Genomic DNA, 15,567 nt, shown 5'->3' with positions numbered 1-15,567 from the left:
GGCAGGGAGGAGGGAGGAGGAGGGCAGGGAGGGGGGAGGGGGAGGGCAGGGAGGGGGAGGGCAGGGCAAGGAGGAGGGAGGGCAGGGCAGGGAGGAGGGAGGGCAGGGCAGGGAGGAGGAGGGGGAGGGAAGGGGAGGGGAAGGAAGGGAAGAGGAGGGGAGGGAAGGGAGGAGGGAGGGGGAGGGCAGGGAGGAGGGAGGGGGAGGGAGGGCAGGGAGGAGGGAGGGGGAGGGCAGGGAGGAGGGAGGAGGAGGGCAGGGAGGGGGAGGGGGAGGGCAGGGAGGGGGGCAGGGAGGGGGAGGAGGAAGGAGGGAAGGAGAGTGAAGGGCAGGGAGGAGGGAGGGAAGGGCAAGGAGGAGGGAGGTGGAGGGCAGGGAGGAGGGAGGCAGGGAGAAGGAGGGGGAGGGCAGGGAGGAGGGAGGGCGAGGGCAGGGGGAGGGGAAGGAAGGAAGAGGGAGGGGAGGAAGGGAGGAGGGAGGGGGAGGGAAGGGAGGAGGGAGGGGGAGGGCAGGGAGGGGGGAGGGGAGGGCAGGGAGGGGGAGGGGGAGGGCAGGGAGGGGAGGGGAAGGAAGAGAGGAAGGAGTGAAGGGCAAGGAGGAGGGAGGGCAGGGCAGGGAGAGGGAGGGGGAGGGGCAGGGGAGGGGAAGGAAGGAAGGAGTGAAGGGCAGGGAGGAGGGAGGGGAGGGCAGGGAGGAGGGATGGGGAAGGAAAGAGGAGGGAGGGAACGGAAGGAAGGAGGGAGGGCAGGGAGGGTGGAGGGGGAAGGCAGGGAGGAGGGAGGGGAGGGCAGGGGGAGGGGAAGGAAGGAAGGAGTGAAGGGCAGGGAGGAGGGAGGGGAGGGCAGGGAGGAGGAGGGGAGGGCAGGGAGGAGGGAGGGGAGGGCAGGGAGGAGGGAGGGGGAAGGAAGAGAGGAGGGAGGCAACGGAAGGAAGGAGGGAGGGCAGGGCAGGGAGGGTGGAGGGGAAGGCAGGGAGGAGGGAGGGGAGGGCAGGGAGGTGGGAGGGGAAGGAAGGGAGGAGGGAGAGGAGGGAAGGGGCAGGGGGAAGGAGAGAGTCGAGGAGAGCTCTATCAAGCAGGTGCGGGCACCGCAGCCTGTGATAGGGGCAGATGAGGGGGGGCAGGCAGCAGCTTCGGGTAAGTGTCCGGAAGGCGGGGGACATACCCGTGCAGACCAGCCCCGCATCCTCGCTGTGGTCACAGTTGCTCCGACCCCAGGGGCTTCGGGGACAGTCCCGCAGAGCCTGCTCTCCGCCTCCACACCCCACGTCATCCATCCACACGGGCCCTGAGCCCTGGCCGAATCTGGCGCCTCCAGGGGCGGCCAGCGCGCCCCCGCAGCCCAGCTCGCGGCAGGCCACGGCGGCGTCCCGCAGGTCCCAGCCGTCGTCGCACACGGTCCCCCAGCGCCCGCCGTGCCACACCTCCAGCCGACCGGAGCACCCGTGGGGCCCGAGACAAGGCGCAGCCCGCTCTGGGGGGGGGGCAGGAAGGAGGGAGTGCTGAGTCTTGTTGGGGGGGGCAGCTTGGGAAAAGCAGATTCAAACAGCCCTCGTTTTCCATCCGGGGCAAACCCGAGGCCCAGAGGGGGCAGTGGCCTGAGATGCACCTGCCAGCCAGGCCGTGAAGAGGGGTGCCAGGATCTGAGCGGGGTGGGGTGCCTGGGTCTCCTGACGAGGTGGGCGGGTGGGGGCGGGGGAAGACAGGGTGCTGGGCCTCGCTGGATCCCGAGGGGCGTAGTGGCGCTGGGGGCCTGCCAGTTACAGGTGAAGAGGAGGGCACCCAGGGGTCGCTGGGCTGGTCCAGATGTGTGGAGGGGCCTTACCGTGTCGGGGGGCTCCGGCCGTCAGCTGAGGGGCCCTGGTGGATTTGGCCTGCTTGGGTGGCCGGGGACCCTTCTTCCTGGAGCTGTTCTGTGGGGGTCCCGGCCGGGCCGGGGGTGCTGGGAGAGACAGCGGGGAGACCTCAGCCGGGAGCCGCTCACCTTCCCGCCGGGGGGACCAGGCCACGCTGCCCGACAGCCCCAGGAGGTGCAGGAGGATGGTGCAGGGGGCTGTGACGGGGGGGGGGGGGGGCCTGCGGGGGACGCGGCCGCTGCCTCCATCTGTCCCCTGGGAGGCGCTAGTGGAAGACCCCTCTCCCTCACAGTGGAGGAAGCGGGGAGAGAGCGTGGCCAGGGTGGGCTCACCGTGTGTCCCTGGAGGCTCCTCCGAGCCAGGGCTCAGCTCCCCAGACAGCCCCGGCCAGGGGTTCCCCCTCCAGGATCGAAGGTGGATCGTCCCCGTCCCTGGAGTTGGCCACACGCTGACCTGAGGACAGCACAGAAGCTGTGGCCGGGGCGCCCCCCCACCCTCGCCCCAGACAGGCAGACCCGGGTGGGGGGGCAGGTGGCAGTGAGCTGGGAGTCCTAGAGGGGGCGTCTGGGGCTGGGGGTGCCCGGACTTCTGGGTCGCGTCTGTGGGAGCGCCCCCGAAGGAGGATCAAGGGCCCCCTCACCTGCGCAGACTACGCCCGCGTCCTCCTCGTGGGAGCAAATGTGGGCCTTCCAGCCGCGATGGGGGCAGAGCCCCAGCTGGCCCTCACTGCCCCGGCAGGCCAGCTCGCTCAGCCACACGGGCCCCGCGCCCTCCCCAAAGAAGGCGCCTCCGGGGGCGGCCAGCGCGCCCCCCGCAGCCCAGCTCGCGGCAGGCCACGGCGGCGTCCCGCAGGTCCCAGCCGTCGTCGCACACGGTCCCCCAGCGCCCGCCGTGCCACACCTCCAGGCGGCCGGCACAGCCGTGGGGGCCGTCGGCCAGACGCAGCCTCTCTGGGGGGACAGAGGAAAGGCTGTGACAGTTGCCGGGGGCGGGGCCCAGGAAAGGCGGGGTGGGGGGCTGTCTGTCCTGCAGGGTGTGGTGTGAGGCCGGGCCGCCCAGCTCCTGGGTTCCCAGGAGAACAGTGGCCCCCACAGGAAGTGGGAGGCTGGTCAGCGGTGGTTCTGGGGGGAAGAAGTGCCCGAGGTCATGAGCCCACGCAGGGCAGCCAGGCTTGCAGTGGAGGGTGAGTCTGGGCAGGGGTGGGTTGCAACTGTGCGAGGTCAGGCAGCCGTGCTCAGGGCCACTTACCAACAGCCTGGATCCCCATCAGAGCTGCTGGAAGGGGGGTGGAGGGGTAGGGTAGAGTGAGGGCAGGCCCGAAGGGGTGCTTTCTCCAGTGCAGACCCCTCGCCTTAAATACCCCAACGCACGTGCGCACACACACACACACACACACACACACGCACACAGAATGTACACACTCTGAACCAAAAACCCCACTACTGTGAGGCAGGACTCTGGGTAGAGGGCTGGGCAAGACTCAGGTCCCCGAGACGGGCGGGGCCCCACATGCCTCAGGTCAGGGCTGGGAGCCAGGCTTTGTGCTCCCCCCAGGGGCCTGGCTAAGGTCAAATGGTGGGTGACCCCCACCCCCCAGGGTCAGGGCCGGCGGGGGAGGAGGGTAGGTCCCTGGGGTCCTAAGAGGGTAGGGCTGGCTGTGCAGAAGGCTGGGTCCCTCGGGGGATCAGGCAAGGAGGACCAGATGTCCCTTATCCCAAGCACCAGAGACAGGGTCCCGGAAGTCTGAGTCGTTCAAGTGGATGAGCTCAGGGGTCAGAGGTCCGAGTCCCCAAGGAGAAGGGGTCACTCACCGATAAGGCAGGCCAAGACCCTCATGTTTGCAGACTCCAAGGCAGGGACGGGGTGAAAGGGGACGCAAGCTGGAGAGGGGAGGAGGCCGCGGCCACCGGAGGGAGGGAAGGAGAGAGGGAGGGCGGGAGCGAGGGGAGCGCCTGCCTGAGGCGCCCTGGACCGGGGAGGAGCAGGCAGGGGCTGGACGCTTTGCCAGAAGGAAGAGAGGCTGCCTGCCGAGGCTGCAGCGGCAGCAGGGGACAGGAGTGGGGGAGGGAGGGGGCTGGCCGGCAGCTGGGGCCTGGCGAGGAGGGGGGGTGGCGGCGGGGAGCGAGGGTGTCCTACTGCAAACTCCCACTGGGAGCCGGAGACTCCAGGCCAGGCGCCCCGCTGTGCCTAGAGATGCTCAGGAAAGGGACCTGGCGGGGGCGGGGGGGGGGGGGGGGGGGGGGAGGGGGCACGCACCAGCACCCACCCATCTGCTCCTCTCTTGTCCAGCAGGGAACACGGGGAGACCAGGAGGGAGCGGACTGGGAGTGGATTCAAACTAGCAGCTGGGCTCGGGGACCCGGTACATCTGGGGCTCATGGTTCAGCAGCAAGAAGGCTTGCAGCCAGACACCAGGAAGGACTTCCTGATTGGAAAAGGAGACAGAACCCCCTGTCTGTCCCCCCGATGGGGTTCAATGCAAACTCTTTGATCCCCTGTCTGTGGGAGCTGTGGTTGAACTCCAGGGAGCTGGGGGTGGGGGCGGGCCGAAGGACTAGGGGTCCAGTCTTGGCTGAGGGAGGGGGCCGCCACACACACACACACACACACACACACACACACACACACACACACACACACGCTCCCCCCGCCCCCCACTCTCTCTGCACCGGGCAGCTGTGAGGCGGAAAAAATTCGGTAATGGGGAGCGTGAGTCAGAGGCTGGCAGGGAGTGGGGCTGCCGTGAGCTCATCGCCGCCCCTTCTCCCCGTCCAGCACCCCCAGCAACAATTAATGTCAACTCAGGGAAAAGCAGAAGCCAGACAGAAGGAGGGGGGTGGTGTGCAGAGACGGACTGGAAAAGGCATCAGAGAGAGCGAGACCAGGCTTTATTAACAATCGGGTGTAAAAATCCAGATGGGTCTGGCCGCTCCTCTCGGCTCACCTTCCCGGGAGGGGCCCGCCTCGGGCAGCCCTGCGCCCACCCCGCGCCCACCCCGCCCCTGCCCAGGCCTCTCTAAGCCGATGACCCTCCCCTGCAGAGGCTCTGTTCATCCCCTGCAGCCATCGCACTCCACCCCGTTCCCAGGAGGGCCGTGTCCCCCATTTGGGGTGCCCCCGCCCCAAGTCTTAACCCACAGAGGCGGGCACGCTCGTCCGGCCCCCTCTCCTCCTCCCCGCACATCTCTCCCAGGCCCGTACCACAAAGGGGGCCGCCTTTGCGGACAGACCGAGATTTCTCGGTGCGCAAAAACCCCCGCACAGGTTGACCTCTCTGAGAAGTTCACGCACTACACACAGACATCAGCCTGCAGCAGGGCGACTGGCCCTCTGCAGGCCTGTTTGTGGGCCCCCAGGGGGCTGGGGGTTCACACAGGGAGGACCTGCACACGGTGAGTGCTCGAGAAGTGATCTCCCTCCCGGCTGGCTCCGGTCACAGGTCCTTGCTGAACTCTCTTACAAGCGTGTAACCCATGCAGCCCCAGCTGCCCTCAGCCTGGTAGCCGCACCCCTCCAGCATCCCTGCCACGCCCCAAGCTGCCACAGCCACTGGGACCACGAGCCGGGCCCGGGGCTCCCCCATGCCTCCCGCCCAGGCTCGAGCCCGGGACTCGGCAAAGGCCAGCAGCCGCCTGCCCACACCTCGACGGCGGTGCCAGCGAGAGACGGAGAGGCGGGTGACCCGGGCCCCGTCCCCAGCACCGGAGCCTGGGGCCAGGGCCAGCACCCCACACACGTCACCCGAGCTGCGCACTGCCACCCACGGGCCCCCCAGGCCGCCTGGTGGGGGCAGTGAGCCCCATCGGGCCCGCAGGCCCAGCTTCATGGCCGCCACGGCCAGGAACACGGGCAGGAGAAGGGCCAGGGCGAAGGAGGCCAGGACGAAGCGCAGGCCACTGCTGGCCGCGGCCAGGAGGAGCAGGGCTGGTGGCCGTGTCAGGGCGTGCAAGGCCACGCGGTTCTCTGTGTCCTTCACGCCAGCCTGTGGGCAGAAGGAGCAGTCAGAGGAGGGAGGCCCGGTGGCAAGAGACACCAGGGGAAAAGAGAGGGAGTGGACAGTGCCGGGCACTGGGGGCAGGGGCCCGCAGATGGGCAAGGGCCCTGCAGCCAAGGAACAGGCAGGGGACAGGACACAATCTGCTCCCGGCACCCGGAGCGAGTGAGTGCATCAGGAGCTGTGGGGGACGCCCAGTTCAGGGGGGCTGCAGGTGTGAGGCTCAGGGAAGGCGGAGGCCTTGAACAGGACAGAGGACAGCCCAGTTCCGAGCAGGCGCGGGCGGCAGGACTGGGAGAGGGAAGAGATGCGGTCCCAGGCGGGGGCCCCAGGGCTCTGCTCTGCAGAGTGTGGGCAGGAGGACGGGCTCCGCGGGCTGGTGCAGGGCAGACTCAAAGTCTGAGACCAGGAGGCAATTGTGCCAGGGTCGCCCCACGGCCCTCCAGCTGTGAAAACCTTTCTGACCCTAAGGGTAGGAAGAAGGCACTAGAAAAAGGGACCGAGCCAAGAAGCCGCTTAGGAGGAAGAGATCCCTTCCCAGGAGTCCGGGCTGGCTCAGGCAGGTGGCTGAAGACGCCCCAATGCCGCCGCCGAGCCCCCCCCCCGCCCCCCACCTCGCGCCAGTCCTCACCTTCAGCATCTCCAGCACCAGGGGTTTCTCATCTTCCCTCATCTCCCGCACGGACAGGTGGCTGGGGGCCATGGCAGCCCCCAGGCTCCCGCGCCCCCGAAGGGAGCAGGCGTGCACCTGGTGAAAACAAGCAGGTCACTGAAGGGCACCTCTGGTCCCCACCGCGCCCCAGGGAAGGGGACCCGCAGCAGCGTGTCCCAGATCAGGACACTGGGAACGCTCGGGGCCCCCAAGCGAGCGCAGCTCGGGATTCACCCTCCACACGGCGACCTTTGTCAAGTCTCCCGGCCCCTCGCCCCCGCCCGCCGCGGTGCTCAATCGGTTCCCCCTAAACGCCCCGCGGACGTCAGCACCCTGCAAGCCGGGGCTCGCTCCCAGACTCAGGGACTGCCCTGGGGAGTCAGCGGAACACCGCCCCCCGCCCCAGCCAGGGCATGGACCCCGTTCCCTGCCCCACAGTCGTCCCCGACCCGCGCCGCAGGAGCAGGCCCGCCAGAACCTCCGCAGGTGGCTGCAATCTTCCCACTAGGTGTGGGGGCGGCAGGGTCGGGAAGGGGTCGCCTGCGGAAGTGACGTCAAGCTCGCGCACAGTGGGGGCGGGGCCCGCACTCGGCCTTAGCAACGGTTGCCAAGCGTCCAGGCAGGATTCTGCGCGGGGGGGGGGGGGGGGGGGCCGGGAGGGACCAGAGCTGGACGCGGCGACCCCGCCGGGGGTGGGGTAGGGGGCGGAGACAGGGGCAGCCGCAGGCGGGTCCCGGCGGGCAAGGTACTTACCCGGCCCGCAGAGGACGAGCGCAAGGTCTCTTCCCGACCTTCCCTGGTTGCTAAACAAGCGGAGAGCCGAGCGTGGGGGACAGGGGGCGGGGGAGGGGGGGCGGTGATGGGAGCGGATTAGTTCTCGTTGGCTCCGGGGCCTTCGAGGGAGGGGCCGCATCCTGGGCCCACCAGCTCCCAGAGAACCCGCCCAGGAACCTCCACCCCAGCCCACCTGGGCTCTCTGGGAGGACCTTCGGGATAAGGACTCCCAGCCACCCATTTTTTCAGATGAGGGGAGCGGTGGGGTGACTTACAGCGAACAAACAGAACCAGGATTCTAGACTCTAATGCTTCCCCACTATGGTGACCACTGCATCTTTTTACTTTCTTTTAATGTTTACTTGAGAGACAGACACAGAGACAGAGCGGAGGAGGGGCAGCGAGAGAGGGAGACACAGAATCCGAAGCAGGCTCCAGGCTCTGAGCTGTGAGCACAGAGCCCGATGCGGGATCGAACTCACCGACCGTGAGATCATGACCTGAGCCGAAGTCGGACGCCCAACCGACTGAGCCACCCAGGCGCCCCCCACTGCATCTTTTTAAAAGGATGAACAGAACCTCACATAGAAGTGGCTGGCCCCAAATCGCAGTCAGTCACCTGGGAGCCAGGAAGCAAAAGCTACAAGACTCTGAGCTCCCAAGCGGTGGCTATGACCACGACATTCCCCCCTCATCCCACCCATCGCCAAGAAAACAAAACACAGGGGAGGAGATTCTGGTCTTTATTAGCAAGCCCAGCCTGCAGCTCCCCTCCCCCCAGCCCAGCCCAAGCAGTGAGTCCGGGTCTCTGTGTGGGGCAAGAAGAGATAGCAGTGGTTCTACTCAAAACGTGTGCACCAGCTGGACTGCGGGCAGAGTCTGGACAATCTGGATGGAGGGGAGGGCCTGCGGGGCCATGCCCCCAGGTGCAGTGCCGGTGGGTACCACTTGTACCATCTGGGAGGCGGGAGCCGCGGAGATGCCCACTGGGACAGAGGCTTGGCCAGGTGGGGGTGGGGCCAGCAGCTGCAGCGTGGCACCGCCTCCCCCACCACTGCTATTCTCCAGCAGTTCAGCGGCGGGAGCACTGCGGATGATGAGCAGTTTCTGTCCCGGCGGACCAGGGGCAGGTGGCTCAGCCAGCCCAGGGGGTAGCGTCTCGACCTCCTGCACACACAGCTGGGTCTGCTCCCCATCTGCCCCGCTCAGCACCAGGACGCTCTGCAAGCCCTCGTCCGTCTGCAGCGTCTCAAAGAGCACGTCCTGGACGACACCAGTACCGGCCTCACCGTCACCTGGCTCCCCAGGGCCGGGACCGGCCAGCAAATCCTCGGCCGCACCGCTCTGAACCACCAGCAGATTGGGGGCCTCCGTGGTCACAGCTGCCCCGCTGGGACTGGACAGCTGGCCTGCCACAGGCTGGAGCTGGACCGTCGTCACCTCCTGGGCCGGCTGGAGCTGGACCGTGGTCACCTCCTGGGCCGGCTGGAGCTGGACCGTGGTCACTTCCGGGGCTGGCCGGAGGGGCTGGAGCTGGACCCCGCTCACTTCCTGTGCCCCTGCCTCCCCACCCCCCACATTCTGCAGGACGATGAGGCTCTGCCCTCCCCCGCTGGCCCCTGCGTTGGCCCCTCCCTGAACCCCTAGTCCCCCAGGACCTGGCAGCCATACGACTCCAGGCCCCTGCCCAGATTTCCCAGCTGCCCGTGGGCCCTGCCTGCCACGGCTGCTCCCCGCCGCAGTGCCCGAGGAGGGCAGCAGGATGAGCTTGGCGGGAGCGGGCGGGGGCGGGGGCGCGGGGGGCTGGACGCTGCTGGGGATGAGCTGGAGGCCCTGGGCGGTCTGCACCAGGAGAAACGTCTGGGAGTTGGGGGCTGCCTGACCCGGGGGCGGGGCCTGGGCCGGGCCCCCGGCCACCTCGAGGGAGAGCGTGGCCTGGAGGTGGGGGAGAACGTGGACGTCTTGGGTGGCAGACGGGGCCGGAGCGGCGGCCGGCGGGGCGGGGGGCTGCGAGCCGGCGGCGGGGGCCGCGGGGGCCGGGGCGTGCGTCCTCAGGTGCCGCTGCAGGTAGGCGGCCATGACAAAGCTGCGGCCGCAGATGGGGCAGGCGAAGGGGCGCTCGGCCGAGTGGGTGCGCTGGTGCAGCAGCAGGTTGGACGAGTGCGTGAAGGTCTTGGGGCAGAGCGGGCAGCGGAAGGGCCGCTCGCCCGTGTGCACGCGCTGGTGCTGCCGCAGGTTGGAGGTCTGCGCGAAGCTCTTGCCGCAGACGCCGCAGGCGTGCGGCCGCTCGCCCGTGTGCACGTGCCGGTGGCGCCGCAGGCACGACGTGTTGCGGAAGGCCTTGCCGCACTCCCCGCAGGCGTACGGCCGCTCGCCCGAGTGCAGCCGCAGGTGGTACTGGTAGTGCGACGACCACTTGAAGGTGAGGCCGCACTGGCCGCAGGTGAAGGCCCGCAGGCCGGTGTGCACGCGCTGGTGGATGGCGAGCAGCGACGAGCGCTTGAAGGCCTTGCCGCACTCGCCGCACTGGTAGGGCCGCTCGCCCGTGTGGTCCCGGAGGTGGTAGCGCAGCCCCGAGGAGCCCTTGAAGGCCTTGCCGCACTCGGCGCATTTGTAGGGCCGCTCGGCACAAGCCGGAGCGGGCGCGGGCGCCGGCGCGGCAGGGGCGGCGGCGGCGGCGGCGGCGGCGGCGGCCGGGGCCAAGGGCTCCTGGGGGCAGGTGACCTCGGCGGCCTCCGCCTGGGGGGGCGGACGCCCCGCGGCCGCCTCTTCCACGTGGCACTGCTGGTGCGCCAGGAGGCTGGCCAGCTGCGGGAAGGCGCCGTCGCAGCTGCCGCAGCGGAACGCCTGCCCACCGGCCGCCCCGTGGCTGTGCTGGTGGCGGGAGAGGCCGGCCACCGTCCGGAAGGACTTCCCGCACGGGAGGCAGGCGAAGCCCGGGGCGGCGGCGGCAGGCGGGGGCTGCGGCGGAGGGGCCGGCGGGGACCGCGAGGGCGGCGGGGCAGCGTCCGCCTTGGGCGCCGCGGTGGCCTGCCCGTCCTGGGGCGGCGTCGCCGCCTCGGGCCCCGGGCAGGGCTGGTGCTCCAAGAGCAGCTCCTCGCTGCCGAAGCCCAGCTCGCAGCCGTCGCAGCGGTACACCAGCTCCACCGTGGTCTCTGCCGCGGCCAGGAAGAGCTCGGGCACCACGGGCGGGGGCGCGGGGGGCGGGGGCGGCGCGGGCGCGTGCAGGTAGGCGTCGGACACCAAGACCTTGGCGCCGGGCTCGTGCTGCGGCGGGGCGGCGGCGGCGGCGGCGGCCGCCCCGTGGGTGCGCTGGTGCAGCAGCAGGTTGGACGAGTGCGTGAAGGTCTTGGGGCAGAGCGGGCAGCGGAAGGGCCGCTCGCCCGTGTGCACGCGCTGGTGCTGCCGCAGGTTGGTGCTCTGGGTGAAGCTCTTGCCGCAGACGCCGCAGGTGTAGGGCCGCTCGCCCGTGTGCACGTGCCGGTGGCGCCGCAGGCTGGACGAGTTCTTGAAGGCCTTGGGGCAGTCGGGGCACGGGTAGGGCCGCTCGCCCGTGTGCTGCCGCAGGTGGTACTGGTAGTGCGACGACCACTTGAAGGCCAGGCCGCACTGGCCGCAGGTGAAGGCCCGCAGGCCGGTGTGCACGCTGCGGTGGATCTGCAGCAGCGACGAGCGCTTGAAGGCCTTGGGGCAGTCGGGGCACTGGTAGGGCCGCTCGCCCGTGTGGCCCCGCTGGTGGTAGAGCAGGGCCGAGGAGCCCTTGAAGGCCTTGGGGCACTCGGGGCACTTGTAGGGCCGCTCGCCGGTGTGCGTGCGCTGGTGGTGGAGGAGCCGGGACGACCACCGGAACGACTTGCCGCACTCCCCGCACTCGTACTGGGCCGTCGGGGCGGGGGCCGCGGGGCCCGGCTTCTCCGCCGGCCCCTCGGAGGTGGAGGCGGGCGCCATGTCCGCGTGGGAGCCGACCATCACACCTGGTGGGGGACTCGGCGTCAGGGGAAGGCGGGACCCCGCCCCACCTCCGCCCCAACACCGGTCCTCTCAACCTGGACGCACACGTTCGCCCCGGAAGCGGCAGAGGGTGCGTCCCCGGCCCACGCGCGCGGCAGGACGCCTCCCTTAGGATTAGGGCTGCGCCAAAGCAAGACCTTAGGTGCTAACGCAGAAACTTCTGGCAAACTGGGAGGAGTGCTCACCCGCCACAGCATGCTGGTCATCCCCCGCCAGGAGGCTGGACAAGTGTGAGAAGGCTGGGCGTGGTCTTTAGGAGGCCAAGCGCGTCCTTTAGGGCCAAGCTCCTCCCCTCTGAAGACAGACACTGTCCCTGAGGATGGCCTGGGCTCTCTCTAGCACCGCGGCTTCTGATGCTTGAGCCCGCTCCCTCTGAGGAGCTCATCGTCCACCCTGCTTCAACGCCAGTTCCCAGCCACTGTAACTAGAGCCCCTTGGAGCATTCCACACTCCACCCCCCACCGCTGCTTGCCTATTTCCTCTGGCACATTAATCGAAAATCCCTAGACTCCACCAGATCCATAGCCACGCTGCACCTTCCACCCCCATCCACCTCCTCGCTTCCTGCCTGCCTTCGGTCTCCCTTTAAAAAAAAAAAAAAAAAGTGTTGTTTTTTTTTTAAGTAACTTCCACACCCAGCATGGGGCCCGAACTGACAACTCTGAGGCCAGGAGTCACATGCTTTACCACGGAGCCAGCCAGGCGCCCCTAGTCTGGGTCTCTCTCTGCACTCATGCCCACCAATCTCCAAGTTCCCGGCACTGCTCATACCTGCGTTTTTCTAGGCCGTTCACTCCCACCCAACAGGTGGTACTCAGACATGTTTCTGTTCCCCTCAAACCTCTCCTCTCCCCTCCTGCTTTTAGCAGGTGATCCTGCCATTGATCTGGTCACTGAAAACATACATGCAGTCAGAAGAGAATGTCGCCACATCCCAACCACTGTAGCGGGGATTCTCAAGGAGATCGACTCTCCCACCCCAGGGGACATCTGGCAGAGCCTGCAGACGCTAAGTTGTCACGACTGGAGGGGCCGGTGCTCCTGGCATCTAGCGAGGGGGGCACCAGGGATACTGGTCGACACCCTACAGTGCATGGGACGGCCCAGCACAGCAAAGAATGCTCCAGTCCCAAACGGCAGCAGTGCTGAGGCTGAGAATCCATGCACCACCCTCCCACCTGCCTGCCTCTGGCCCACGGACTCGACTTCCCACCTACTTTCCTCCTCTCCTGGACCGTTCCCATCTGGGTACCCACAAGCTGCACCTCCCTTAACAACCAACAGGGGCATCTGGGTGGCTCAGTTGGCAAGCACTGACTCTTGATTTTGGCTCAGGTCATGATCTCATAGTCCGTGGGTTTGAGCCCCACGTCAGGCTCTGTGCTGACGGTTCAGAGCCTGCTTGGGATTCTCTCTCTTCCTCTGCCCTCCCCTGCTCACACTTTCTCTCAAAAATAAACTTAAAACCCTTCAGGGGCGCCTGGGTGGCTCAGTTGGTTAAGAGCTGATGATCTCGCGGTTTGTGGGTTTGAACCCCGCACAGGGCTCTGTGCTGACAGCTCAGAGCCTGGAGCCTGCTTCAGATTCTGTGTCTCCCTCTCTCCCTGCCCCTCCTCCACTCATGCTCTCTCCCTCTCTCTCAAAAATAAACATTAAAAAAATTAAAAATATAAAAAAAGCCTTCACCCCACTACTGCCTCTAGCTATGGCTTTATTTCTCCCCATCCCCTTTGCAGCAAAGCAACTCAAACGTGCGGTCAATACATGCTCTTTCCCATCTCAAACCCCACCACTCAGACCCTCCACTCCATTCATGGCCTCCCTGGTGCTAAATTCCATGGCCCCTCCTCAATCCCTACGGGGTCCCTCCCTCCTTAAGCCACTCTCCTCGCTTTCGGGCACTGGTTCCTTCTCGTCTCCCTGACTTGTGAATGTCGGCTCTGCCGACCCTTGGACTCCTTCTTCATCCACACTCTGTCCCTGGGAGCCCTCACTCACCCTCAGGATCTCCGTCTAAACAGAAGGACTCCAAAATGCAGATCTGACACCTCTCCTCTGAACTCCAAACCCTGCTACAGTTGTCATAGGGACGCCTAGCAGACAACTCACACTTAACATGCCCCAAATCTTTTTCTTTTTTGCTCCTGCTTTCTCCCTTCTTCACCCACAATCTTCTCCATCCCTGAAAACCCCTCTATTCTTCCTCACCGCCCTCTCGTTCTCTCACCGTCTATGACCAATCCGTCAGCCGGTTCCCTTGTTCCAGCAGGGACATATTTGGAACCTGGCCACTTCTCTCCAAGCCCCTCATTGTCACCTTTGTCCAGGGCACCAACGTGTCCCTCCTGGACAGCTGCAACAGTCTCCCCAAACAGATCTCCCTGTTTCCACCCCTCTTCCTTTCCTACCTCTGGTATGTTCCCAACACAGAGGCTGCAGGGAACGTGCCACAAGCTTCTACAGCTCCCATTTCAGAGGAGATACATCTCATACGTGCCCACAGCCTCCTCCCCTCCCTGACCTCCTCTAGCCTCTCAGACCCCCACACCATCTAGCCGGCGCCTGGAGCCCCTTCCCGACAGTGTCCTTGCTGACAGGTCGCTTCAGGGGGACATTCCCTGCACCGGACCTACATCTGCAACCCCTTGCAACACTCCCCGTTCTCTTTCCCCTCTTTCTGTTGTTCTCTCTGGCACTCAGCACCTTCTAACCTGCTTTTAAGCAGGGTTTCCGAGCCTCAGCACTGTTGCGATCTGGGGCTGGGCCAGCGTCGAGGGACCAGTCGCAAGCACTGCACAGTGTTTAGCAGCATCCCTCGCCACTCCCCTCTAAATGTTAGTGGCATCTCAATCACTGTTGCACCCCAGGGCCTAAAATAACGTCTGGCACAGAGTGAGCACACATCTTGAATGTAAAAGGGCTGGGCATCCCCTCTGGACAGGCTATAAAGATTCTCTTAAAAAAAAGATGAGTTAGCATCCTCGGGGCGCCTGGGGGGGCTCAGTCGGTTAAGCGTCCAACTTCGGCTCAGGTCATGATCTTGCGTGAGTTGGCGCCCCATGTGGGGCTCTGTGCTGACAGCTCCGAGTCTGGAGCCTGCTTCAAATTCTCTGTGTCCCTCTCTCTCTGCCCCTCCTCCGCTCACTCTCTGCGTCAATCTCTCTCAAAACTAAATGTTAAAGTTAAAAAAACAAAACAAAACAAAACAAGATGAACATCCTCTTTAAAATGTAAGCAAGTCCTTTAAGACACTAATTATCCCAGGAAGCTGCACGTGCCTTTCAGAAGGCCCAGCACGCCTCAGACAGGAGACATCGGCTCTCTGGAAGAGCTGGACCCATCTAGTCCAATAAAGAGCATCCCCTTCAAAAAGCCGGACCACACCCTTCCATCAGGCCCGACTTCCCCTTTAAGAGGGTGCTCCTAGGGCACACCAATCTCCACCTTTGTTGAGCTAAGCTAGTGTCTGGTTGGAAGCCACCGGGACTCAGAGGCTCTTCCTTCAAAGTTTGGGGCACTGCCAGTGCTCCTTCGCGAGATAATCCTTCCTCAGAGAATAAAAAGCGGGAAGCTGCGGGGAACTGCAGAACCTGCCCCGCCCCCCTGAAAAGCAGCCCCTTGCCCTTTAAGAGGGAGGAGCCGGCCTAGTGGACAAAAATCGGAGGTGAAGAAGCGCCCTTCCCTTTAAGGCATCCCTTCCGGTTTCACGCTCCCCATTTCCCCAACGTCTCCGCCCTCCGGTCCCTCCCCCCCACCCCCACCCCTCCGGTCTCTCACCTGCGGCCCCGACCCGGGGAATGAGCGGGAGAGACCTAGGGCCTTCCCGCGGGGGCCGACGGGAAGACGGGGCCCCGGCAGCGGCGGGAGAGGGGTGGGGGCGTGGGAGGGGGGCGGGGGCGCGCTCCCTCCCAACAGCCCCCGGCGCGAGGCACCCAACCTTTATCGGCAGCCTCTCGCGCACACAAACCCCGACGTCGCCGTCGGCGCGTCACGACGCCACGTGCGCCGAGGCCCCGCCCCACCCCTCCCGCTAGCCTGCGGCCGTCGCTCGCTCCCCGGCGCCGGCGGCGCACGGCATCGTGGGAGTTGTAGTCCTCCCCGGACCTCGACGGCCCGGTCGTTCCTTCTGTGTCCGAAGTTGGCCCAAGGCCCGGGAAGACCCGCCCGGAGGCGGGGTCTCACGTTCCCCGTTTTTTACTACCGATTCCCTCTCGTCTGTCCTAGAATCGCTCTCCAGCTGCGCGGTTTCCGAACGGGCCTAGCGCATCAGGGGTGTGGTCAT

At 66.4% G+C, this 15,567-nt stretch overlaps 3 protein-coding genes across 3 annotated transcripts; all 3 read right to left on the bottom strand.

Annotated features, from left to right (window-relative positions):
* Positions 1-1,087: 1,087 nt before the first annotated feature.
* Positions 1,088-3,690, bottom strand: LOC124527741 (soluble scavenger receptor cysteine-rich domain-containing protein SSC5D-like; the record flags this gene model as incomplete). Its single annotated transcript, XM_047100920.1, is given in 8 exon segments — positions 1,088-1,472; positions 1,824-1,940; positions 2,187-2,247; positions 2,249-2,307; positions 2,495-2,666; positions 2,668-2,804; positions 3,103-3,129; positions 3,666-3,690. Coding segments are annotated over 8 exon segments (983 nt in total), but the record flags the coding sequence as incomplete, so codon positions are not given.
* A 1,226-nt stretch (positions 3,691-4,916) lies between these two features.
* NAT14 (N-acetyltransferase 14 (putative)) lies at positions 4,917-6,725 on the bottom strand. The gene is made up of 2 exons (XM_047100964.1): positions 6,480-6,725; positions 4,917-5,836 (listed from the first exon to the last, which is right to left on the bottom strand). The coding sequence occupies exons 1-2, from the start codon at positions 6,549-6,551 to the stop codon at positions 5,288-5,290; spliced, it is 621 nt and encodes a 206-aa protein (XP_046956920.1). The 5' UTR covers positions 6,552-6,725; the 3' UTR covers positions 4,917-5,287.
* A 1,278-nt stretch (positions 6,726-8,003) lies between these two features.
* Positions 8,004-15,363, bottom strand: ZNF628 (zinc finger protein 628). The gene is made up of 3 exons (XM_047100919.1): positions 15,321-15,363; positions 15,063-15,275; positions 8,004-11,248 (listed from the first exon to the last, which is right to left on the bottom strand). The coding sequence occupies exons 1-3, from the start codon at positions 15,361-15,363 to the stop codon at positions 8,118-8,120; spliced, it is 3,387 nt and encodes a 1,128-aa protein (XP_046956875.1). The 3' UTR covers positions 8,004-8,117.
* Between the last annotated feature and the right edge of the window lie 204 nt (positions 15,364-15,567).

This window comes from Lynx rufus, unplaced genomic scaffold, assembly GCF_022079265.1.
Source record: "Lynx rufus isolate CCGP_SWC_20201006 ecotype Redwood Valley unplaced genomic scaffold, mLynRuf1.p SCAF_54, whole genome shotgun sequence".
Classification (NCBI taxonomy): Eukaryota; Metazoa; Chordata; class Mammalia; order Carnivora; family Felidae; genus Lynx; species Lynx rufus.
Note: the sequence above shows the minus strand (reverse complement) of the source record. Positions and strands in the feature narration are given on the sequence as shown.